At 41.1% G+C, this 27,648-nt stretch overlaps 1 protein-coding gene across 2 annotated transcripts in view; it reads left to right on the top strand.

The window, feature by feature from the left end:
* Nucleotides 1-4,638: 4,638 nt before the first annotated feature.
* samd11 (sterile alpha motif domain containing 11) overlaps nt 4,639-27,648 on the top strand; it is a 119,158-nt gene continuing 96,148 nt past the window's right edge. For both annotated transcript variants that reach the window (XM_061977131.1, XM_061977122.1), the window contains exons 1-2: nt 4,639-5,331; nt 7,322-7,413. In XM_061977131.1, coding sequence (XP_061833115.1) covers nt 4,878-5,331; nt 7,322-7,413 — 546 coding nt within the window. In that variant the 5' untranslated portion in view covers nt 4,639-4,877. The remainder of the gene's footprint in view (nt 5,332-7,321; nt 7,414-27,648) is intronic.

The raw sequence follows: 27,648 nt of genomic DNA, 5'->3' as shown, positions 1-27,648 counted from the left end.
TACCCAGTCAACATATCTTTACCCGCACAGTACCTACCTTCTCTGCATTGTGTGGTCACGCTGGTGCTTCCTGCTTTTAAGCGGCCATCTTGAGACGGCAGCAGCGCAGCAGCATCAGCAGTTGAAGGCTCGTAAAATCAAAACCAGAGCAGTTCTGAAAACTCTTTCATCAACTTTTAATCAGAAGGGTTCAATCTCTCTCCTGTGCTAGTTTGAAGCCGACACGACAAACGCGCTCAGAGGAGATAATGTTTGAAAAAAGGTGACTGTTTTGACCCCACTTTTGTTTTGAAGGGGGAATTTCAAACTTCCTGTTGATTTTTGCTGGGGGTTGTCAATGAATGAAATGTAGGTCTAAGTGAGGTTTTTGTTTCATGTCTCTATGACATTCCTACCGGAAGTTACAAGCAGTTTTGTCTGTGTTTTCTTCCTAGGAGCAGTTTTGTCTGTGTTTTATTCCTAGGAGGCGCTAGAGCGCAATTTTGAGTTTTCGGGTTAGGTTTCTTTATTAGATCGCAATTTCCGCCAGTCCTGATGTGTGTGCCCAGTTTGGTGAGTTTTGAAGCATGTTAAGGGGGTCAAATTACAGCTCAAAGAGGCAAAAGCAGGCCCGGCCCTAACCAATCTGGCGCCCTAGGCAAGATTTTAGGTGGCGCCCCCCCACATCGGCAGTGAAGTGTATATACTCACAAGAACCCGAATAGCTTTGTCTTTGACCTTTTTTTTTTTACTTACAACTATACCTAATATATAAAGGGGTGTGGAAAAGTGACGATTACCTGCAGGGCAAACATTAGCTAACCAGAAGGCAATAACAATGTAAACAAAAAACACCTGCTTAAAAGATCTAATACAAACATTTATATGCACGTACAACACTTAGAACTTTTAGCATATCAGTATGTGGAATTAAATGATGGAATGGATTAAGTAAAGAAGTTAAAAATTGTACTGATATGATCCAGTTTAAGAGGTTGTTCAAAATAATAGTGCTTACAGAGTACAAAGAAGAAGAATTATGAGAAATACTTTCAACCTTATTGAAAATAAGATATTCTTCATCTCAGTATGTTAATAATGACTGAATTAATTAATTAATTACATATTACAAAACTGTTGTATACTAATTCATAGATGTTATTTTATTATATAAAAAGGTCAGTAAATGATTCTATATATTTGTAAACGCTTTGAAATGGGAAAGGGGTAGGATTAAATAAGTTTTGCTTCTTCCTACTCCTTTTCGTGCATGATGTAAAATGAAATGATATGAAATTGTGTGATGTATTATGATGTAAGTGTGTTCATGTTCGAAATAAACTAAAGAAAGAAAGAAATGTCCCTGAGGAATGTAAGGTGGGAGTACTGTAATTACCTAACGTTACATTATTATTTTCCATAACAATTTAGCCCCCTCCACAATATTAACCCGACGTTAAAACAGAACTAGCTATTTATTGATTAGCAATTGCCGAATCATGTAACATTAGCTTAATGCTAAAAAGCCAGGTTACTATCACATTCTGTAACAGACAAATAATTTCATGTAGGCTAACGTTACCTACCTGCTACCTCTGTCTTTTCTCGTTTCTCCTCTTCTTTTCTCTTTTTTCTTCCTTGGGCACCTGACAGTTTTGGCATCTTGTGTTGATTTTTTGATGTGGTGACGTCCAAAAAGAGTTATGATACGGGAAGGGAGGGGGCGCACCGTGCGGGGGGAGGAGGGGGGGCGTAATGTTGTAACAAATAATATTTCTGTTAAATAGGCTTTACTTTGCATTTTAATTAACGTGGGATTATTTTTTGTATTTAGAAATAATAGTACCAACTTATTTTTTTTCTTTTTTTTTCTCCAACATTTGTGGCACTGGCATGGCGCCCCCTGATGGACGGCGCCCTTAGCATTTGCCTATACGGCCTATGCCACGGGCCGGCCCTGGGCAAAAGTTACTGTTTTTACTAAAATTTTGTTTAGAAGGGGGAATTGCCAACTTCCTGTTGATTTTTGCTGAAGGATGTCAGTGTATGAAATCTAGGTCTAAGTCAGACCTACTTAGGGGTTTTTGTTTCATGTATCTACGACATTCCTACCGGAAGTTACAAGCAGTTTTGTCTGTTTTTTTTCCTAGGGAGCGCTAGAGCGCACTTTTTAGTTTTGGGGTTTGGTTTTTTCATTAGATGGCAATTTTCGCCAGTCATGATGTGTGTGTCAAATATGGTGAGTTTTGAAGCATGTTAAGGGGGTCAAATCACAGCTCAAAGAGGCGGCGGTATAATAAAGAATAATAATAAAACCTTACAAATTCAATAGGGTCCTCTGTCCCAAAGGGACATTGCGGTCCCTAAATATCAATCTTGTGTATACTGAAAGCTTCATTTATGGTTGCTGCTTTTGGTAAAAGCTCAACTCTTTTAGGTTTTGCTCACATTTACTTTATTTTATTTAGACTCGCTGGGTTGGTGGTTTGCGAAACACTCATAGTACACATGCGTTGTAGGAACTCCGAAACTAGATAAAATACAAATAATCTTAGGAAAATACTTCAGTGGGAAACACTAAACATTAAAAGTATATAAATCAAAACTTTAAGTCATCACTGCAATTTTGTGCATTCTTCGACTCCGCTCCCTTGGACTGGAGTGCCAGAGCCACTTTTTTCTCGTCGCCATTTTGTAAAATCCTGACATCTTTCGCCCTTCTTGATTTCCTCTCGAGGAACTCTCAAGAAACGTTTGTCCTTTTTGTGATTTGAACAGTTTCAACGACCTAAAACAACACAAGCATGGGGCATTTTTCTTCGAGAAAGGCAAAATGATGGCCAGAACGCTTTGACAACAAACACTCGCTGGACCACCTCTTTGAGCCCCGCATAGTTAATGTGACGTCAGATGAATACAACCTATTAGAACTGGAAAACGTTGTTATTTTTTGCAAATATTTATCAACACCACCCAGAAACACCGCCGGCTTTGCTGGGCCCGAGCTCATCTAAGACGGACTGATGTAAAATGGAAAAGTGTTCTGTGGTCTGACGTGTCCTCATCTCAAATTGTTTTTGGAAACTGTGGACGTCGTGTCCTCCGGACCAAAGAGGAAAAGAACCATCAGAATTGTTCTAGGCGCAAAGTTGAAAAGCCAGCATCTGTGATGGTATGGGGGTGTATTAGTGCCCCAGACATGGGTAACTTACACATCTGTGAAGGCACCATTAATGCAGAAAGGTACATACAGGTTTTGGAGCAACATATGTTGCCATCCAAGCAACGTTACCATGGACGCCCCTGCTTATTTCAGCAAGACAATGCCAAGCCACGTGTTACAACAGTGTGGCTTCATAGTAAAAGAGTGCGCGTACTAGACTGGCCTGCCTGTAGTCCAGACCTGTCTCCCATTGAAAATGTGCGGCGCATTATGAAGTCTAAAATACCACAACGGAGACCCCCGGACTGTTGAACAACTTAAGCTGTACATCAAGCAAGGATGGGAAATAATTCAACCTGAAAAGCTTCAAAAATTGTTCTCCTCAGTTCCCAAAAGTTTACTGAGTGTTGTTAAAAGGAAAGGCCATGTAACACAGTGGTAAAAATGCCACTGTGCCAACTTTTTTGCAATGTGTTGCTGCCATTAATTTCTAAGTTAAGTTTCTCAGTTCGAACATTAAGTATCTTGTCTTTGCAGTGTATTCAATTGAATATATGTTGAAAAGGATTTGATAATCATTGTATTCTGTTTTTATTTACGAATTACGAAACGTGCCAACTTTACTGGTTTTGGGTTTTGTATATGACTGGCAATATTTAAATTGTACTTTGATAGGAATATATATATATATATATATAAATACATTGTCTTTATAATCCGTTTTGTCATTTAACATCAATTAACATTGATGTTCATCAACATTTAACATTGTCACGTTATCGATGAGAAAATTCATTTTTAGACAATATGATTTGCCTGAGCGGCTAGGAGACACCAAGAGTAACAAGCGGTAGAAAATGGATTAGAAAGGAAAGATTAAAAAAAAAATTACTTGGGACTTCCTGTGGGCCGGATTTTGGATGCTGGGGGGCCGGATCCGGCCCGCGGGCCGTAGTTTGGGGACCCCTTAAACTTTAAGGGGTTAAACGACTTAGTGTAGACATGCGCTCAAGATCCACCTGCAAGTGGACATGCAACTTTCCCACACAGGCTCTGTTAAACATGGTGCCTTTATTTGCTTCTCTCGGGCGTCGTCCCTCGCGTCCCCCCTTCTTTTTTGGAACGTCTCCCGCCGAGCCTCTACTGTTTAAATGGGCCAAGTCGAGACGCGGCGGCGAGTGCAAATCTTGTTTGGTCTGCGTCTGTGAACTTCAGCCCGACTCCACTCAAACAACACCGGCGTGAAAATGCAAAACACAACCCCCACCCCTCCAAAAAAGCTGCAAAATGCCGCTGCGTGATTACGGCAAATGCAACACAAAGTGCAGACGCCGTATGGAAGTTTTATTGTGTAAGAGAACTAAGTCGAAATGGCTGCAAAATCACGCCGAGAGCGACAAATGATGAAAAAGTAGGCAGGGCGAGCGTTAATGATCCCCGCATGCATCATCACGTCCGCGCCCAGTGCGCGCAGCATGTCAGGTCTTAGCAGAGAGTGTGTGTGGGTGCGTGTGGGAGGTAGGAAGCTGTGGGGCTGGCGGAGAGCGCTGCCGCCACTGCGAGCGTCACACTGCTGAATGGGAATCTTCCCGGCAACTCCAGCAGACCGCCGTCTCACACGCGCGCCCCGCGTAAACCCAAGCGGCGCGTCCCCAAGTCCGGCTCGGGCCGACCCACGCTCGGTTCGGACGCACCGTTTCCCCTCCGCGCTTGTTACCGACTCCACCGCAACAACATGCCCGCCATCAAGAAGGAGCGCCCGGACGGGGACGACATGGCTCTGGCCGCCTTCAAGCCGTCCGAATACCTGGCCCCTTTAAACGCCGCAGCCATCCCCGTGGTGACCCCGCACCCGCCGCCTTACGAGCACATTCTGGCCCACCACCGCGCCTACTTGGGGCTCCACGACTCGGCGCTGCATCACCAGCACCTCCAGCACCCCACGGACGACTTGATGCTGGAGAGGTTCTCCTCCATACCGGACTTCCAGCCTTTCTTTGACAACGGGGAGCCGTGTATCGAGGTGGAATGCGGGGAAAACAAAGCGTTGCTTTATATTAACAAACTGTGTCAAGGCAGCAAAGGACCCTCCATTAAATATCGGGGCGAGTGGCTCACTCCCAACGAGTTCCAGTTTGTTAGTGGCAGGGAGACCGCCAAAGACTGGAAACGGAGTATTAGACACAAAGGTAAGCTTTATTGCGCATTAGATGACGGGAAAGCATTTTTCATCCACTTTGCAAGAGGAAGGAAGTGGTACATCCATCCATCCATTTTTCTACCATAACTTTTATTCATTAAAGTTCTGAAAACAGTCATTTTATTCATTCAAGTTCGAAAAACAGTCATTTTATTCATTAAAGTTCTGAAAACAGTCATTTTATTTAGATCTGAAAACAGTAATTGTATTTATTAAAGTTCTGAAAACAGTCGTTTTATTCATCAAAGTTCTGAAAACAGTAATTTTATTCATTAAAGTTCTGAAAACAGTCGTTTTATTCATCAAAGTTCTGAAAACAGTAATTTTATTCATTAAAGTTCTGAAAATAGTCATTTTATTCATTCAAGTTCTGAACACACTAATTTAATTCATTAAAGTTGTGAAAACAGTCATTTTATTCATTAAAGTTCTGAAAAGAGAAATGTTATTCACTAAAGTTCTGAAAACAGTATTTTTATTCATTAAAGTTCTGAAAACAGTAATTGTATTCATGAAAGTTCTGAAAACAGAAATTCAATTCATTAAAGTTCTGAAAACCGTCATTTTATTCATTAAAGTTCTGAAAACAGAAATTCAATTCATTAAAGTTCTGAAAACCGTCATTTTATTCATTAAAGTTCTGAAAACAGTAATTTAATTCATTAAAGTTCTGAAGACAGAAATGTTATTCATTAAAGTTCTGAAAACAGAAATTGTATTCATTAAAGTTCTGAAAACAGTCATTTAATTCATTAAAGTTCTGAAAACAAATTTTATTCTTTAAAGTTCTGTAAACAGAAATTGTACTCATTAAAGTTCTTTAAACAGTAATTGTATTCATTAAAGTTCTGAAAAAAGTCATTTTATTCATTAAAGTTCTGAAAACAGAAATTCAATTCATTAAAGTTCTGAAAAAAGTCATTTTATTCATTAAAGTTCTGAAAACAGAAATTAAATTCATTAAAGTTCTGAAAACCGTCATTTTATTCATAAAAGTTCTGAAAACCGTCATTTTATTTATTAAAGTTCTGATAACAGTAATTTAATTCATTAAAGTTCTGAAAACAGTCATTTAATTAATTGAAAACGGTAATTTTATTCATTAAAGTTCTGAAAACAGAAATGTTATTCATTAAAGTTTGAAAACAGTAATTTTATTCATTAAAGTTCTGAAAACAAATTTTATTCATTAAAGTTCTGTAAACAGAAATTGTACTCATTAAAGTTCTTTAAACAGTAATTGAATTCATTAAAGTTCTGAAAAAAAGTCATTTTATTCATTAAAGTTCTGAAAACAGTACATTACATCCACTTTCATTAACTAGTGATATTTACAAGTAAAGTAAAGTTAAAGTACCAATGATAGTCACACACACACTAGGCGTGGTGAGATTATCCTCTGCATTTGACCCATCACCCTCACCCCCTGGGAGGTGAGGGGAGCAGTGAGCAGCAGCGGTGGCCGCGCCACAAGTGCACTATTTCGGGACGGTATAGCTCGGTTGGTAGAGCGGCCGGGCCAGCAACTTGAGGGTTGCAGGTTCGATCCCCGCTTCCGCCATCCTAGTCACTTTACCCACCTGCTCCCAGTGCCACCCACACTGGTTTAAATGTAACTTAGATATTGGGTTTCACTATGTAAAGCGTGTTGAGTCCCTAGAGAAAAGCGCTATATAAATGTAATTCACTACACACTATTTCCTTCAACCAACACAAGGTGAGGTGAAACATGCTCACGCGGGGGTAGAGGGTGATGCCTCCCCACCCCCGAGCCTAGCCAAAAGGTCTAAAGTCGGGGATGCTTCCGGACACATGCTGGGTACCTCACTGGACTCTGGACGTCACTGAAAACAGGCAGTGATTACTTGATGGTGACCCGTAAGACAAAAACGTGACGCTACTCTAAAAGGAGGCGACGCCTGCTTGGGGTTCATGTGCTCCTGCGCTCGCTCACAGCTTGTCTTGTGTTTGTGTCGCAGGGAAAAGTCTCAAGACGCTCATGTCCAAGGGAATCTTACAGGTGCATCCTCCCATCTGCGACTGTCCCGGTTGTCGGATCTCATCACCGGTGGTAAGAATATTTGATCGTGTGTCACTTGTGGTGCAGACTTAGATGAGATTATTTTTTGTTGTTTGCGTCGAATGTAGAGAAGTTTCAACTTGCATGTGTTGTCTTTAGAGGGTTTCTACCAAAAAGCCATTTTTCTGATCTGGCACTACTATGGCACTTCAACTGTATGAAGGATGTAACTCAGTACTGTGCAAAGTGTCAACGTTATCCATGAAGAAGACTCATATAATTTTTAATGTACGTGTCCAAGGTGTTGCATTCTGTAGTTTTGCCCTTTGCCGCCAATTACTGGACCGCGGTGTGTTTAGCTCCACCCAGAGCAATTGGTAAGATCTGTTATTGTGGTACCGTTCACAACTTTTGGCAATGGAAATACAAACAAGACTCCAGTACAGACTGGTGGTTTTCAAAGTGTGGCACAATCGCGGTTCCTCAAGAGTACAGTTGGTGCCTGCTCTTGAAGGGATGGGTACTTTTCACGTTTGAATCAATGCGGTACCAACTACCAGTAACTGGGAATTGGTACAGTTGTCTGTACTTATGTGTGTGTTTAATTGTGTTAAAAGATTTAAATTGTTTAAATACATTTCTATAATGTAACATTCAAAACGGAGCTGTGCTGTCAGTTGTTATTTAGTTTTCTTACACTTGTTTGTCTCATTTGGAAGTACTGTTCTGTATTGTATTATATCGTAGACCTTGCATGCAGTTGCAATTCCAAGGCGTTAGATTGAAGTGGTGTATAGACCGCATTGTGTTGCCTTAGTCAGGAAGTAGTCTTTGCCATTTAGTTGGATGTCTTGTCTTTTGTTAAGTCCTTAATACTTTATATTGCATGTATACACACTTTTATTCTCTGGCTTTTAACACTACGTGAGTTGTGTGGTCCTCTGTTGTCCTCTGTGTTTTTAAAATTTTCTATTTAAGTTTTAATTGGTTTTGCCCTTTAAAATCGTTTTTAATCATATTTATTTTATATTGTTTTTAATATTGTTGTGCAGCACTTTGGAAACATTTTGTTGTTTAAATGTGCTATATAAATAAAGTGGATTGGATTGGATTGAAGTATTGTAATTAATACACACTAGCTGTTTGATTGTAACGTGCATCCTAGTTGTTGTTTGCATTACCAAATGTGGAGGGGTTGAAATCGCCATGTGAAATGGCTAATGCTAATCGGTAGCATGTCTATGGCAAATCCAGCTAGCACATTTTGTAAAGTGGAGCCCTACTGTACTTTTGAGTGCCTTATTCTTGGCAGAGCCTTGCATTGTCATTTTAACCTTGCTAGCAAACACTTTTACGCAACTAAACGCATTCCTCAAGGCATCCCTTTAAGTCTTCTACCGTATTTTTCGGACTATAAGTCGCAGTTTTTTTCATATTTTGGCCGGGCTCCAGTGCGATTTATATATGTTTTTTTCCTTCTTTATTATGCATTTTCGGCAGGTGCGACTTATACTCCGGTGCGACTTATACTCCGAAAAATACGGTACTTTTTGGCAGTTGCAATTTTTCTTGTGTTGTGTTGTTGCTGTAGCTTGTTTACTTCAGATGCAGCCAGTGGTCAAGTTCTTTATTTATACTAGCGGTGTTCCTCTAGGTTCCATTTTAGGTCCTCTCTTTTTCATCTTTTGGGCTATTTTAACTGCTTGTGTTAAAAAAAACTTGCAAGCGACACACATTTTTTCAGTAAGATTTTCAAAAACACTAGAGTGCTGTCATGGAGATGACCTTTGACTAGCTTTTTGGCATAAGGTCCTTAAAAATAGCAGAGGGCTCTTGTAATTCTGACCAAATAAATGGACGTAAATGACATGTCTACTGAAGAGGACACTGGTTCTCAGGATTATACAAAATAAGACTTAAAAATTTAGTCCGACTTTCTGGAAATGTTGAATAGTCCGCTTGACGTCTTGTTTCCTGGCCAAATGCTTGAGCCGGAGCCGAGGATGCAACTGGACAGGCCACATGTGCAACAATAGTATCAAAATATGGTATCCTTTGATTTTATGTGAATCAGAACCTATTAGTTCTGACGGACTTTGGTTTCTACCGATAAAAGTAAAGAATTTGGTACCCATCCCCACTGCCCCACCACCTGAAAAAAGGACTTTGTAAAGTTTTCCTTTCATTGCACCATAGAAACAGTTGTTTATGTTGCCTTTGACATACAGTACATTATGTCAGCTTGGATTATAGCAGGATTGAACAGGATGTTTTTCTTGATTTTTGGTGCCTCCCACTTCGAAAACCCCTAAAGTGGAGCACCTAACCTAGTGGAATACAGTCGTGGTCAAAAGTTTACATACACTTGTAAAGAGCATAATGTCATGGCTGTCTTGAGTTTCAAATCATTTCTACAACTCTTATTTGTGTGACCAAATCTGCTGGGTCAAAAGTATACATACAGAAATGTTAATATTTGGTTACATGTCCCTTGGCAAGTTTCACTGCAATAAGGCGCTTTTGGTAGCCATCCACAAGCTTCTGGTTGAATTTTTGACCACTCCTCTTGACAAAATTGGTGCAGTTCAGCTAAATTTGTTGGTTTTCTGACATTGACTTATTTCTTCAGCATTGTCTACACGTTTAAGTCAGGACTTTGGGAAGGCCATTTTAAAACCTTAATTCTAGCCTGATTTAGACATTCCTTTACCACTTTTGACATGTGTTTGGGGTCATTGTCCTGTTGGAACACCCAACTGCACCCAACGGGCTGATGATTTTAGGTTGTCCTGAAGAATTTGGAGGTAATCCTCCTTTTTCATTGTCCCATTTACTCTCTGTAAAGCATTAGTTCCATTGGCAGCAAAACAGGCCCAGAGCATAATACTACCACCACCATGCTTGACGGGAGGGATGGTGTTCCTGGGATTAAAGGCCTCACCTTTTCTCTTCCAAACATATTGCTGGGTATTGTGGCCAAACAGCTAAATTTGTGTTCCATCTGACCACAGAACTTTCCTCCAGAAGGTCTTATCTTTGTCCATGTGATGTCAGACGAAGCAAAAATTGAGCTGTTTGGCCACAATACCCAGCAATATGTTTGGAGGAGAAAAGGTGAGGCCTTTAATCCCAGGAACACCATCCCTACTGTAAAGAATGGTGGTGGTAGTTTTATGCTCTGGGCCTGTTTTGCTGCCAATGGAACTGGTGTTTTACAGAGAGTAAATGGGACAATGAAAAAGGAAGATAACCTCCAAATTCTTCAAGACAAGCTAAAATCATCAGCCCGGAGGTTGGGTCTTGGGCCCAGTTGGGTGTTCCAACAGGACAATGACCCCCCAAACACACGTCAAAAGTGGTAGAGAAATGGCTAAATCAGGCTGGAATAAGGTTTTAGAATGGCCTTCCCAAAGCCCTGACGTGTGGACAATGCTGAAGAAACAAGTCCTTGTCAGAAAACCAACACATTTAGCTGAATTGCACCAATTTTGTCAAGAGGAGTGGTCAAAAATTCAACCAGAAGCTTGTGGATGGCTACCAAAAGCGCCTTATTGCAGTGAAACTTGCCAAGGGACATGTAACCAAATATTAACATTGCTGTATGTATACTTTTGACCCAGCAGATTTGGTCACATTTTCAGTAGACCCATAATAAATTCATAAAAGAACCAAACTTCATGAATGTCTTTTTGTGACCAACAAGTATGTGCTCCAATCACTCTATCGCCAAAAAATAAGAGTTGTAGAAATGATTAGAAACTCAAGACAGCCATGACATTATGTCCTTTACAAGTGTATGTAAACTTTTGACCACGACTGTATTTAAAAAAGCAGCAGTAGACATTCAATAGCAGTGTTTCTGTTTTGGCCCAGTTGCACGATGGGAAAGTGCATTTAGGGAACGTTGTCTTTGTTTATAACCTTGCGAGTGCAGACCCAACAGGCACTGAGTGATACGTTTGACAGTCTTTATTTTATTTTTATTTTTTTTAAACCATCAAGCGGACATTTATCCAGAGACAACAAGCTGCCTGATGTGTGTGTGCATGTGTGTGTGTGTGTGTGTGTGTGTGTGAGACATTCACTGTTGGTCAGTAAGCCTCCTCACCTGGCTGGCTCACTGGGGGCATGACGCCAAACCTGCAGGCCTCGCAGGTGTGTCATGACTACGGCATCGGCTTCCTGTGTCAGCTTTGTACAAGCGCCATCACCATCAGATCTGCTCACACAGGTGCGCTGAGTGTGCGTGCGTGTGTGTGTGTGTATGTATTTTCATTACCACGGCGCGCATCTGCTGTCGCTCCCGAACCTTAATCTTGAGGGAAGGGTGTAAGAGGCTTAGCGAGCGACTGAGTGTGGCGACCACTGATTATTGTGTGTGAGACACGCCAGGCGAAGGCAGGTTAGATAAGTCGCAGGTGTTTGAGTGATGCAGGTAAACTGCTGACATTGCTCACGCAGCTCCACCAAGGACAATTATACAATTACACCTGGTGGAGGTAATGGCCGGAGAAAAACAGATGTGCAAGTCTTGCGGAGCACGTGTTCACATCCCCAGCGCGGGGTTATCGTCGATTGACTTTTTGGCCTGTCGAGGCTCGTACTCTTTTCAACCTCAATTTGCAGACGTGATGGAGTCAAACTTTGTTGTTGACGTCAGCAGGGAGGCGAGGGCCCGGAGGTTGTTGTTGTTGTTGTTGTTGTTATGGCCCTCGTTTCCTCGTCTGGCGGTGAAGCCTGAAGTTTAAACCCGGCGAGTGAATACCACCATGACGCCTTCGGACACACACACACACACACACACACACACACACACACACACACACACACACACACACACACACACACTTGCACGCACACACAGGCTAAGAATGTCAGCAGTTTCACGCGAGGGCGGCGAGGGTGAGTCGGAGGAGGGACGTCAGCGAGGCTTCTGTGGCCTATGCTGGCGTCTCCCATCCCCAATCCCCCCCCTCATCCCCCCCGCCCTCCGCCCCTCTGACTCCCCTCAGGGCATGGCAGCCCCGCACCACCCTCCACCCCGCCCCGCCCCCCTCCGTCGCTCCCTCCCTCCCTCACTCGCTCATGCTCCCTCGCACACACAATATATGCCTGCCTACTGACACAAATTACCTCATGCAGACATTTATTTTGAAAGTTTGACAGCTGAACTTTAAGTGATCCCGTTTCGCTAAAGGCATGAGGCGAGCCGTCGTAAAAAAAAAAAAAAAAAATTAAAAAAGAAAAAAAAAAAAAAAAAAAGGGGCAGCTGTTTGGGAAGACGCTCCACCTGCCCGCTCAGATAATTTGCAGCGTCAGCGTGAGCTCTTTGTCACGTTAGCACACAAACACTCGACAGTTAGTCATTAAAAGACGGCAGTGACGTCACGTGTTCACACTTGAATGACGGATGCTCGCGTATTAGATGCCTTTTATTCACTGATATATTTATAAAAGTTTGTTGCAGAAGTTGAATCCTGCCGCTCTAAATGTCCTTTTTGTTCATTTTGTATGTAAGCACGCCTCTCTGTGTGTGTGTGTGTGTGCGTGCGTGTCTGAGCCCAGGGTGGTTGCCTGATTAGCTAGCTGTGTGTGTGTGTGTGTGTGTGTGTGTGTGTGTGTGTGTGTGTGTGTGTGTGTGCGCGTGTGTGTGTTTGCTCCTCCCGGGAGAGCTCGGCTTCCTCTGCTCTGTTATTTCAGCGGAACTGGCGGAGGATGGGAGGAAATTACAGTCGCCTCCTCTGGCTCATAAAGGCCCCCCCGCCCACCTCCACTCCAATCATGGGCCCCTGTTGCAAAGCGGAATTAAACCCACACGCTCACAAATATTTCGAAAGGCACAAACACACTCCTGCTTCAAAATAAAAGCCTCTCGTCGAGTCTCCAGGAGGCTGAGTACGGGTGTTGCTGTATGTTGTGTTTTGCATACGTGTTGCTGAAGCTATGCTGCCATGGCAACACCGGACTCGGCCATTGGCTCAGAAGTGTGGTCAGGTGGAGAGTGTTTGTGTGCTTTGAGACCGAGTGACGCTCCAAGGGATGTGCTCGCCGTTTTACGCACGCTAATGGGGATCAATAGCAGTTGCGCTGTGTCGGACATGTTGTGCACACACCTACTTCTTGTTTTCATTCAGTTCAGTAATGATTGTCTTTAATTGGCGTCTCATTTCTCAAAGAGGCTGTACTGGGTGCATGTAGCATGCATGAACAAACTGTGTCTGGGACTACGTTTACACTGCAGGCCCAAGTGGCCCAAATCTGATTTTTTAGTAATCTGATTTTTTTTCCAGCCGACTGTTTGCACGGCAAGAAAATGTGTTCTTTATCAAACTCCAGTAAAAACGGGCACGGGCCCCATGGGGCCTCAATGTAACTTACATACGCATTTCGATAAAGTGAAAATAAATTGATTCCGTAATTGAACAAGGAAGTTGCTCTTACTACTACTACTTTGCAGAATAAAAGTTGCCTACCCTTAAAAATGGGTGTTTTTATGTAAATAAATGAAAGTAATATAATGTATGAATGGATATTTGGGAGGGTTGTAATCTTTTTATGCCTATTAAGTAAAGGAGACATGGACAGCAGCGTGGATCTACCTGAGCTTTTTTTTTCAACTGACGCAATGTACGTAACATAAGCAAATTTGGCACAGTGTTCACGTCAATTATGTTCCTTCAACAATCGCTATTTCTTCGGAATCAAAATATATACATTTGTACATATATCTTCATTTATTACATTTAGCCTTCCGTATTTTCCAGACTATAAGGCGCGCTTAAAATCATTTTTTTCCCTCAAAACTCGACAGTGCGCCTTATAACCCGGTGCGCCTAATGTAAGGAATAAGTTTGGGTTGAGCCCACCTCGAAGCTATTTTATTTGGTACATGGTGTAATGATAAGCATGACCAGTAGATGGCAGTCAAACATAAGAGATACGTGTAGACTGCACTATGATGGCAATTTGACTCAAGTAAACAACACCAACAGTTTATATGTTCAATTGAACATATAGAATATTACACACGGTGCTCTAAAATCTAACAAAATGTTTTAGTACGACTTTGGTAAGCTATGAAGCCACACTGCTTGATGTGCTTCAACATACGAGTATTATTGTGGTGTGTGTATAAGGTAAGACATATTATCTGGTGTTTTGTTTCGCAGTATTATGCAAAAGCAACTTTTCTTACCTTCTGGTACCTGCTGATCTGTATTTGGGATCTGCATAAATCCTAAAAAATTGCGCGCGTCCGCCCGCCTTTGTAGTCGATAAGCTTCTTCTTTTTCTCTATCTTCTTGTTATGAGACATTCCTCCGCTGTTGCCATTTCTAATATAAAGTACTGTAAAATTCTTACTTATATCTGTCAGTAAACTCGCCATGAAAGCGCTAAAACATACCGGTACAGTGAGTTTACATTATTCACCCAAGGATCTTTAGTTATTAGAGTTCCGGTTGGACGATTTTTCACGAGACACATTTCCTGTGTTGTTGTTTCCGGATGAGGAGATGCTGCTTTGTTATTGATTTAAGTAAAGTGTGATTGTCATTAAAATAGTTAGCGCCATCTTTTGACACTTCTTCCACTCCCGTCCTTGCACGCTACACCGCTACAACAAAGATGACGGGGAGAAGATGCTTCCGAAGGTGAGCCACGTAAATAAGACCGCCCACAAGCGACTGTCAGAAATCGGCTTGAAGATGATCTGTAAAACATAATCTATGCAACATTTTGACCAAAGAACCACCATTACATGTTATGTAGACCACAAGGAAGTGTTTTCAATTTAGAAAAAATAAATAATAATAATATCACCCCTTTAATGCGCCCTGTATTCCGGTGCGCCTTATATATGAAAAAGAGCAAAAATAGACCATTCATCGGCAGTGCGCCTTATAATCCAGTGCGCCCTATGGTCCGGAAAATACGGTACTATTTGTGCACAATTGACTAGTGATGCATCAAAATTTAGGCCGACGAAAAAATACTTTGCTCAGCGAAAACCGGATGTTGTGATGGCGTATCCACTTCCGCTGGCGGGCTGCGTATTTTCCCGCGCCCACGAACGACGTAGCTCGGCCTGAGATGATGTAAAAGTTGCATTCGGGTCGCATTTACGTTTAGACTGAAGTCACATTTGAAACAATCAGATTCCATTCGGATTCGGACTACCTCCTGATGTGGACTGAATCTGATGCGGAAAAGATCAGATTTGAAGCACTTTGGAGCGTTTAGACTGGCAGAAAATATCCGATCTGTGTCACTTAAGGGCAAAAAAATCGGATTTGGTTTTCGGTAGTGTTGTAACGATACCAATATTTTGGTACAAAAATTATTTCGGTACTTTTCGGTGCTTTTTGGTACTTCTCTAAATAAAGGGGACCACAAAAAATTGCTTTATTGGTTTTATTTTAACAAAAAATCTTAGGGTACATTAAAAATATGTTTCTTATTGCAGTTAAGTCCTTAAATAAAATAGTGAAGATACAAGACAATTTGTCTTTTAGTAGTAAGTAAGCAAACAAGGGCTCCTAATTTAGCTGCTGACGTATGCAGTAACATATTGTGTCATTTATCATGCTATTATTTTGTCAACATTATTAAGGACAAGTGGTAGAAAAATTAATTATTAATCTACTTGTTCATTTACTGTTAATATCTGCTTACTTTCTCTTTTAACATGTTCTATCTACACTTCTGTTAAAATGTAATAATCACTTATTCTTCTGTTGTTTGATGCTTTACATTAGTTTTGGATGATACCACAAATTTGGGTATCAATCCGATACCAAGTAGTTACAGGATTATACATTGGTCATATTCACAGTCCTCATGTGTCCAGGGACGTATTTCCCGAGTTCATAAACATAATATACATTTTCTAAAAACGAAAGAAGATGTTGTGATTTGGGCTGGGTGATATATATCGATATGCGCGATATATCGCGGGTTGGTCTCTGTGCGATATAGAAAATGACTATATCGTGATATTCGAGTATGCGTTCTCACGCAGTTGCTTTTAGCTGCTGGCATTACACTACAGGCTCTACTCGCCCTTTCTTGTCTCTCCTTCTCACAGACAGCAAGCGCACCTTCTTACACACGTCACATACTGTCACGACATACGTCACATACGTATACGACCTCGCCCAGCAAAGAGGTAGCAGCATGGGTAACGTTAGCTGTGATGCTAGCGGTAATACGAGCGAAAGAAGGTGCGAATCTGGTAACAAATGAAGAAATAATTAATTCCCCCAAAAAACAGCAGGGGGTCCATCGTCTGGCGGTGGGAATATGTCGAACAGACAACCATAATTTGTCAAGTGTGGGGCGAAAGCGTTGCTATAAAAAGTAGCATTACTGCTAATATGTAGCATCATTTCAAAAGTCACCTGTTAAAGTTACAGTACCAATGATTGTCACACACACACACTAGCTAAAGAATGAAGAGTGCTTACTCCGCATGTCAACATCTCCGTTCGGTGCCACACGTCCACACCATCAAAATGCTGAGGCAAACATTTCCAGATCAACACCGTATGAAAAAAATAGTGATTTTTTTTTTAGTTGTGATTTCCTTCTCTGCATGAAAGTTTAAAACGAGCATATATTAATGCAGTATGAAGAAGAATGTTTTAATGTAGACACATAGAATCATCATACTGCTGTGATTATATGCATCAAGTGTTCATTCAAGGCTAAGGCAAAATATCGAGATATATATCGTGTATCGCGATATGGCCTTAAAATATCGTGATATTAAAAAAAGGCCATATCGCCCAGCCCTAGTTGTGATGCCAAAAAATGTCAACGTAATCATAGTAGTATCGACTAGATACGCCCCTGTACTTGGTATCATTACAGTGGATGTCAGGTGTAGATCCACTAATAGCGTTTGTTTACATTTGACGCTGGGGAGCTACGGTGTGTAGTGAAGCATGTTTAGCTATTCCTCGTCCTGCAGGGATGATACTTGTAAGAAACATACTTTATTTGTCGCCATGGAGGTGAGGATTAGTGATTTAGAAGTAGCTAAAACACTGCCGACGGCGGCTGGGCGTTAGTCGCTGGCTAGCTAGCCATGTCTTAAAGCACCTCTTCCTGAGGGCGTTTCAGTGTTATAACTTCACCTTTATCGTTAGTTTTTAAGCCAAAATGCGTCCATTCTCCCTTTTCTGTCTACACACTGTGTTTGCTTGTAAGTACGAACATGCTCCTCTGCTCGTAAAATCAGCAATGTCACAACGTGACTTAGACGCGGTGGGTTGCGGGACCGGTACGTTTCAGAGACGGTATAGTAGCGAATATGTTTCATTAGTATCGCGGTACTATACTTATACCGGTCAACCCTAATGTGCAGTGTGAACGGGGCCTTCCCAGCTCTTCAACAAATGACCTCACCCTTGACTGTTGCTCTGATGGACACTCCTGTCCCATCCAGCGTCATCCATCCATTAACATGCTCCGACATGCACAGGCCGGTTGGATGTAAAGGAATATAAGGAAGTGGAATCCACCGCTAATAGAAATCACACATGAGCCTATTGTGTTGATCATGATAGTGCCAGAAACTGCATATTGCAGGAACAACTTTTTGGATCATTATTGGCGATAAAAGGTGGCGGCAAGTCCGATAAAGAGTGGATGAATTAAATTGCTGAAAGATAAACGAGGGCGGCGTGAGTTTATCTCGGCTTCCTTCTCGCGACGTCACTGATGAGTCAAAATGATTGCATTCCATAGACGGTGGCGTGCGTGTGTGCGTGACTAAACCTCATCAAAGTGCTTGTTCAGGCCTCGAGGAGGTGTTGTTTGTTGCAATCTAATAGTACCCTGGCTCAGGTGTGTTTGTGGTACACAACCTTGGCCTCGCCTCCACTTCCGTCGTCACCGAGATCCAGTAGGAACCTGTCTGCAAAGCTCCCCTGCGGTGGTCTCGGCGGTCCAATCCAAACATGCAGGCAGCGGGAGAATGAGGGTGGAGGAGGGGGTGTGGGGGTGAGACAAGAGGGACAAGGGAGCGTGAGAGGCGTGTTGGCACGCTTGACTGCACCACCACTGACCTCCCAGCGCCGCTCCGCCACTCCGCCCCCCCCCCCCCTCTTCCCCCTGCCTCGCCGCCCTCTGTGCTCCCCCACCCCCCCACTCCCGTCACTGCAAACCCCCCTGCAGCAACTCTACCACGCTCCCCCCCCTCTTTTGCCCTGTGCCGCTCCATTGGGCTGAAACTGCCGCTCGGCTCAGCGCGTGGGGGCCAAGAGTGCAGATGAATGTGTGTGTGTGTGTGTGTGTGTGTGTGTGTGTGTGTGTGTGTGTGTGTGTGTGTGTGTTTCAGGAGGTGGGGGGACTTGGTCGCATGCCTGCCCACCCAACGCTGTTTTCTCACTTTTTCTCCCTCCTTTCCCAACAAGCCTCTCAAACCAGAAGCAACTTTTATCTCATATGCAGACATAGACGCCCACCCAATGACAACTACTGGCCGCCTAGGACGCTGCAACTTTTGCTCTTCTACTTTAGGAGCTTCATTGGTTCTGTGACTGAGCTCTTGACTCAAAACACTTGTATCTCAAATCAACGTTGCTAGTCAACGATTTGGTGCGTTTGCAAACAGCTAAAATGATGTACAAAGCAAACTATAACCTGCTACCCAAGAATGTACAACAGTTCTTCTCAACAAAAGAGGAGGAATATAACCTTAGAGGAAAATCTCATTTAAAACATTTGGATGCTCGTACAACACTTAAAACCTTTAGCATATCTGTATGTGGAATTAAATTATGGAACGGATTAACCAAAGAAATCAACCAAAGCACCAGTATGATTTAATTTAAGAGACTGTTCAAACAACAAGTGTTCACAAAGTACACAGAACAAGAATTATGATGAACATCTGGAACCCTTTTTTTTATTTATTTTTTTAGATAAAGATTATTTATGTATTAATTTTTATTTTTTTTTGCTTACTATGGTATATTATTTATTTGTTCACTGTTCTGTTACAAAGAACAAGAAAATTGGATACAATTGCTATGGTAGGATGAAATAAGCTCTGCTTCTTCCTACTCCTTTTTGGACGTGCTGTAATGAAACAACTGGAAATCTGTGATGCATTACATTGCATCGCATGCATGTTCCAAATAAACTGAAACTGAACTGAACTGAACTAATTGCAATCAACTGAAATCAATTGAACCGGCGCTTGCCCCCCAAGTCCCTAAAAAAAGCACAATTTTAACATGTAAAATGCCTTTTAAAAAGAAAAACTAATTTCCAAGTAAGAAATATTGTATTAACAACAGTACAATGTCATTTAGTAAGTCATAAGTAATGTAATAACGTACAGCATTTACCTTGGAGAATGGACTTCTGCAGTATCTCATTCCGGCTGCTTTTCCTTCAAACACACCATCAGCAGCTTGTCAATATTTTCATTGATAAATGTCAGCCGATTAGATATTATTTTAACATTCTTTGCTGGCGGTTAAACTCATTCTGCTTCAGTGTTGTGCAGACTAGCAGTGCTTGGCCAAGTTAGCTGGCTACAGGATACGCTCCGTCATGTTTTTGATGGTTTATTTCTTTAATTCAATAAACATCCACTTCTTCTTCTCAGCACTGTCCTTCACACTCACTTGTTCTTCCCATGGTTGGAAAACAAAGTTATGTCTATTTCTAGCAATAAGCTAATGCTGGCAAGTAAGATCAGATGTTTTGGTCTACACCAACTACAGGCGGAGATGCTTGTAACTCACATTTTTGCTTGAAACTTAAAGCATAACATTCAGCTGTGAGACAACTCTTATTTCAAAACTCTTTTAAGTTGTTGCACTCTTTAAGTTGGGGTACCACTGTACTTCTACTCTTCTTGGGAATTGGTTAGGTTGCAATGTTTAGGCCAGTAATTTTCAAACTGTGCTACGTGTACCACGAGGGGTACGTCTGCAAAAGAATCACTTGATGAAAGTACAGTGTTTTCTTTTCCTATATTCACACACTGTATTACTGTTCAAACTGTGTATAATGTTACAGTGGCCAAAAATGTAATATATACTTGCTTTTTAACGTCAGTCATTATGGTGGTACTTGGAGGGCCACGTTTTTTCTGAGGTGGTACTTGGGGAAAAGAGTTTGAGAACCTCTGGTTTAGGCTATTCGCAAGTTTAAATTACACAAACATTGTAAAATGGACATGAAACAGAACTAAGCCAACAAGAGACAAAACGTAAACAAACTATGATCCGGGCAACGGATTGCAATGTGTTCAACTATTACTAATATCACTCATGAGTAGGGATGATGTTTGATAAGAAATTATCGAGTTCGAGCCCATTATCGAATCCTCTTATCGAACCGATTACTTATCGATTCTCTTATCGAATCCAGATAGGTTGTTGTATATGGAAAAAAACACAATATTTGGTTTAACAAAAGCTCACTTTTATTTTATAAGAAAAGATTAAATAAAATAAATAAATAAATATTAACTGTTACCCCCCTAAATATATATATTTATATATATATATATATATATATATATATATATATATATATATATATATATATATATATATATATATATATATGTATTGACTGTTGTTACCCAAAGTATATTAAGTGGGATTTTTCAGAAAAACAAATATATACAGTAACACAAAAACAACCTGTCTCTGTGATCACTATAGTTGTATAAATAATAATATAGTGTTAAATAAAATCAGTCCCTTGGGTACAAAACTGAAAATAATACAGCTCTCCAAAAAGTGCACTTCTGCTGCTATTGGAACATACCAACTACACACACTATGACACTAAGAACACCACAGTCATCAATCAACAATTCTTCCCCCCTTACATGAGAGTGAAGCCTGGCAATAATTGTATTGCCTGTTCTGCCCTCACTATACGTGTTGAGGTTATACAGCTTGGCAGACAGCTAACAAACAATCCAAAGCAGATTAATCCATTTAGGCTCTTTGTTGTTGTTGATCTTGCTTTGTCTTTTCCTATCTTTACTTTTGTCTTGCACTGGACTGTTTTTTGTTTTTTTTTAAACTGAAATACACACAGTGACAAATGTATAAGCTATGTGATTCAATTAACACACTGAAATGTAATACACAATATGTAAATATTAGCTTCACACAAATATACAGTACTATCATCAAACAAATACTTCTGAGTGTTGAAACTATTTTGATGGTGGAAATATACGACTGGCAGCCATTTTAAAGGGGAACATTATCACCAGACCTATGTAAGCGTCAATATATACCTTGATGTTGCAGAAAAAAGACCATATATTTTTTTAACCGATTTCCGAACTCTAAATGGGTGAATTTTGGCGAATTAAACGGCTTTCTATTATGCGCTCTCGGAGCGATGACGTCACAACGTGACGTCACATCGGGAAGCAATCCGCCATTTTCTCACTTTCGTCGGTGTGTTGTCGGAGGGTGTAACAACACGAACAGGGACGGATTCAAGTTGCCCAAAGATGCGAAAGTGGCAAGAAATTGGACGTTTGTTCCGCATACTTTACCGACGAAAGCTATGCTACGACAGAGATGGCAAGAATGTGTGGATATCCTGCGACACTCAAAGCAGATGCATTTCCAACTGGACTGGACAGATCAGCTTTCAGGAAAAGAGAGCGGATGAGGGTATGTCTACAGAATATATTAATTGATGAAAATCGGGCTGTCTGCACTCTCAAAGTGCATGTTGTTGCCAAATGTATTTCATATGCTGTAAACCTAGTTCATAGTTGTTAGTTTCCTTTAATGCCAAACAAACACATACCAATCGTTGGTTAGAAGGCGATCGCCGAATTCATCCTCGCTTTCTCCCGTGTCGCTGGCTGTCGTGTCGTTTTCGTCGGTTTCGCTTGCATACGGTTCAAACCGATATGGCTCAATAGCTTCAGTTTCTTCTTTAATTTCGTTTTCGCTACCTGCCTCCACACTACAACCATCCGTTTCAATACATGCGTAATCTGTTGAATCGCTTAAGCCGCTGAAATCCGAGTCTGAATCCGAGCTAATGTCGCTATACCTTGCCGTTCTATGCATGCGCCATGTTTGTTTGTATTGGCATCACTGTGTGACGTCACAGGAAAATGGACGGGTGTATATAACGATGGTTAAAATCAGGCACTTTGAAGCTTTTTTTAGGGATATTGCGTGATGGGTAAAATTTTGAAAAAAACTTCGAAAAATAAAAAAAGCCAATGGTAACTGATTTTTAATGGTTTTAACCCTTCTGAAATTGTGATAATGTTCCCCTTTAAGTCCTCAAAACATCAATTGAAACAGTGCACAAAAATCGTTTTTCAATAAACATTTAGTATCAAACTTAACCACTTTCCACCTTAATATTGAGTTACATAAACAAGTTAAACAGTTTACTTACAGACTTATCTTTTCCAAGGCTTGTAAGAGCTAACACAACTTGTCTATTTCTCAATTGTCTCAACCCGGAAGAGCCCAAACTAAGAGGCGTAATATTTTCATAACGCCACAAGGTGTCAGTAAGAGTCTACAATCAAATTGGCATAACATTGCAGGTCCCACAGGGCATTTCCTGTACGTGGGAAGGGATTCGTTCCCAGGGATTCGAATAAAGAACCAACTCTTTTTCTTTACTATAGTGGCCTCGATAACGGGAACCGGTTCTCAAAAAGGGATTCAAGTCCATGGAATCGGTTCTTTTCTTATCGAACAACCGGGAGAACCGATTTCGAACATCATCCCTACTCATGAGGATACATGTTAGCCATGTGAAGTTTCCAACAATTGAAACTACTAATTGCGACAAATGCAAACATCTATTTATTAAATTTGTTCATACGGCACCTTTAAATCGAGCAGTGCTAGCCAATGAGCTAAAATCCCTGGGCTGTCGACTCGTATACCAGCGCAGCTCCCAAGGCGTTGGAGAATGAGTCTCACACATACTATCGGACAGCCCCACCAGCTGTTATTTTTGACACAATTTATTTGTGGTGTTGAGATTCCTCTCACGCATCACGAAGGTCACGAGGTGCACGGCGGACGCTAAAGCGTGTTTTTGCAAACAAACCGCGTCACGGCAGGATGGGGGGGGAAGAGCCACTTTGTGATGACAGCAACAAACAACATTGTTATCAATAGTGTTTTTGTCCTCTGGGGGAAAAAAAAAAAAAGAAAAAAAAAAAAAAAAAGATCATCTCGCCATCCTTCTGTATTGTCGTCACGTTCTTGCGCCACTAATCAAGACGATGTAATCTGGAATAATATGGAGTGGATTACACTGTGGTTGCTGTGAACACTTTAATCCAACCACTACTGTACTTCAATCTGACCGTTCGTCAAGTTACGCCATAGTCGTGTTTGCATACTGCGGGATCTCCAGCTAACAAACTAGCGGCTAATCGCCAAACCAGGCGCGCACCTGTGAAAGTGGCCTCGGCGGTTTCCGTGAGACTAAACAAAATAAGAATTTGTACGTCGTGATGATCGGGCTCGCACACAGAGGACACGCCGTTTGTTTTGGCCCTTTTTCAGAGCGTGGTAATGACCGCTTCACCCCACCCTCATGCCTCCTGCACACTTTTTTTCCTTCCTCTCTCCTTCCCTGTCATCTCCTCACCCCCTCCTTTCCTTCCCTTCGCCTTCCCCGAAGAGCTCGCGCCAAGTCGGACCGCCATCCCGCCTCCACACACTCGCACACACACACACACACACACACACACACACACACAAACACGGCGAGGTAACGGCAGACAGGCGCGTGACTCATTAGGCATTCGTCCCCTAGGGAGTTTGCTGGGGGGGCGCGTGCGAGGGGGAGAGAGCGCCGCAGCTGCAGGAATGTCACGGGCGGCTACCACTGTGTGTGTGTGTGTGTGTGTGTGTGTGTGTGTGTGTGTGTGTGTGCGTGTGTTCTTGTATTGCTACCCTTCTTGAGACATCAACAAGGAAAAGTACCGTCCATATGAGGACCGGTGAACAAGTTAGGACATGGTCCCAATACGGAAAACCATCGCATCTAATGGAGATTTCATTTGCAACCCTGGTGGTGAAATCTATCAAAAATTAGGGTGGTCCCATAAAAGGAAGGATTTTTCAAATTGACTCTGTGTCGGTTTTAAAAGTGCTCCCCCTCTGGTGAACATATGAAATAACAAGTGTGTGTAAGAAATTGAAATGCGCCCCCTTTGGCCTAAATTAATTTAAAAAAAAGTTTTTTTATATAGAGACATACTGTAATAACTTGAAGTAAATAATGAAGATTAAAAACCAATTACAAACAAAAAATAAAATACATTAACGAAAAGCAGTCTTTTTCTCACATTGTCGACTTTTTTCTTATAAAATTGGGAACAATTTCTTATATTCTTTCTGTTTCTGTAATATTGCAATATTTCCTCGTAAAATTATTTTTTTTTAATGTAAAATTATTACTTTTTAACGCAAAATGGTGACATTTGTCATATGAAATTCTGACTTTTATCACAATATTGCCAATGTTTTTGTTCTTCTTGTAAAAATTATAACTTTTGTAATAATTTTTGCCAAGTAAAATTCCAATTATTGTTATAATATTGCCAACATTTTAAAGTTTTCTTATAAAATTTTGACTTTTGTCCAGTACAATTACGACTCTTTTCATAAAATTGCCAACATTTTAAGCTTTTCTTGTAAAATTGCGACTGTTATTGAGTTAAATCCCAGCTTTTATCATAATATTGCACAAATGTTCAGTTTTTCTTGTAAAATTTTGACTTGCGTTGAGTAAAATTACGACTTTTATGGTAATACTGCCAACATTCTAAGTTTTTCTTGTGAAATTGTGACCTTTTTCTTGTGAAATCCCAACTAATTTTTCACAACAAGCTTTTTTATATTTGCATAGTATGTATATATTATGAATGTTGTAAATACAAATCTTTATGTATCTAGTCAGGGTGGTCCTAAAGAGGTATTTTTCAGAGGTCTCAAGAAGGTAGCAAATACAAGAATGTGTGTGTGTGTGTGTGTGTGTGTGTGTGTGTGTGTGTGTGTGTGTGTGTGTGTGTGTGTGTGTGTGTGTGTGTGTGTGTGTGTGGGAGGGTGTGAGCTTGCTAATGCTGCTCAAAGCCAGCGGCAGTCCACCTTTCAGGAAATAACGCAAGGAGTGATGGAAAGAAATGTGACAAAACAAACAAACAACAATCTTATTATTCGTCTTTTCCAGCACTTATAAAAGTCAGAAATAGATTTAGAGAGATTGATTGCCTTATAATTACCGCTTGAATTCAACCGCCTTTGCTTGCTTGAGTGGTGTATTGTGTGGTACTCTATATTGTTAGCAAAAAAAGATGTTGTTGCTTTTGAGCCAATTTCCCTTTCCCCATTGTGACACAAATATAAATACACGTCTAATAAATACATCTAAAATATTTATTTTACCATGATAAATGTTGTGGTCCATATATTTAATAATACTGTACCAGCCAGGGATGGGTACCAAATTTGGTACTTTTATAGGCACTTGCTGAATTCTGTCGGTACTACCATGTTATATCAAACGGTGCCATATTTCGATGCAACTGTCATGTCCAGTTGCAGACTAAAACACTTGGCGAGGAAACAAGCGCTCAAAGCGGGTTCAGACAAACTGCCTCTAGGTAATGTTACAATTGTCAATGCCAACAAAGCAAGTATGCCCGGTAGAAAACCATCAAACTTAAAGTAAGGCTCCACTTTTTTTGAACTGCGCAAGCTTTATGCTATTAGATATCCTAATGATTAGCATTAGCAATTTTACATGGCGATTTCAACACCACCACATTTGGTAATAAAAACTACAACTAAGATGCACGTTAGAATTAAACAGCTGGTGTGTTGTAAGTACAATACTTACAGTATAAACACTTTGGGGACGGCGTGGCGCTCCATGAAGAGTGGCCCTGCCAGCAACTTGAGGGTTCCTGGTTCGATCCCCAGCTTCTACCAACCTAGTCACATCCGCTGTGTCCTTGAGCAAGACACTTCACCCTTGCTCCTGATGGGTCGTGGTTAGAGCCTTGCATGGCAGCTACCGCCATCAGTGTGTGTGTGAAGGTGTGTGTGAATGGGTGAATGTGGAAATAGTGTCAAAGCGCTTTGAGTACCTTGAAGGTAGAAAAGCGCTATACAAGTACAACCCATTTACCATTTACTTTCTAGGGCGCAGCAAAAGACTGGCACATTCAACTTAACGGCAAAGACTACTTTCCAGCAAGCCAATACACCGTAGCTTATACTCTACTGCCATCTAACATCTAGTAATTGCAACTGCATGCAAAATCTGCTATATCATATTTACAAATAAGACTCGGAAGTGTAAAAACAAACAATAAATAACAGCCAGATAGCACAAATTTAAAAATATTAATTACCAAAAATTGGAAACACTGAGTACCGGTATCGATTCCCATGTATTGGAAATTGGTACAGTATCAGTTCAGATCCATCCCTTATACTACCATCTGAAACCTATCCCCTCAACTATGTAAGACTGCTCAAAACAAAGCAATAACCATTTACATCTGTATTTAGTCTTCTTTAGTTTAACCAGTTGTTAAAACAAATGTAAGTCATTTTCGTTTTGGTGGCGCAGTGTGATGTGTCGCACTCTTATTGTGAAGCCGGAAGTGTGTGTGTGTGTGTGTGAGAGAAGTTGCCTTGACAAGAAGCCAATGTGTTGACGAGAAATGTGATGGTTGTCAATAACGAACGTGCCTCTCGATTCCCTATGGTCTGTCTTTTCTATTGGACTTTATCTAATTACAAAACCTCGGTTACACAAATAAGCTTATTTACCTTTCGGATGACAGCGCTGATCTCTTTTTTTGTACAAACTACCTCTAGATGGAACAACGTTAGTTGTTGACATGAATGACATCTTGTAGCACTTGGTCTTGATTTATCTCAGCCTGCATAGTTTGTTGTCGTCTGTTTGCTGTCCATGTAGCATTCATGCTAGCGACGCCATCCCCACGTTCATGTTTCGCTTGAAGATTTTCAACTTGATGTGTACCGATGATAAGACGGTTTGTTGCTAATTACTTCAGCTTTATCTAAAATTCCATTAGAGGTTTTCTGGAAGGGGCCAGAGCACATCGCTCTAAGGCCCCTTCTAAGGTTATCCAGGGTAAACCCACTTAACTTTATCCGTGTCCACAAACACACAATGGCCGTTTAAGACCCCCTCCCCCCCTCCGTCAGCCGGCGCAACGCGACCTAATACGCATGCGCGGAAAATGCGCACGTCATAGTC

The sequence above is a fragment of the Nerophis lumbriciformis genome, linkage group LG01 (assembly GCF_033978685.3).
Source record: "Nerophis lumbriciformis linkage group LG01, RoL_Nlum_v2.1, whole genome shotgun sequence".
In the NCBI taxonomy this organism is placed as follows: Eukaryota; Metazoa; Chordata; class Actinopteri; order Syngnathiformes; family Syngnathidae; genus Nerophis; species Nerophis lumbriciformis.
Note: the sequence above shows the minus strand (reverse complement) of the source record. Positions and strands in the feature narration are given on the sequence as shown.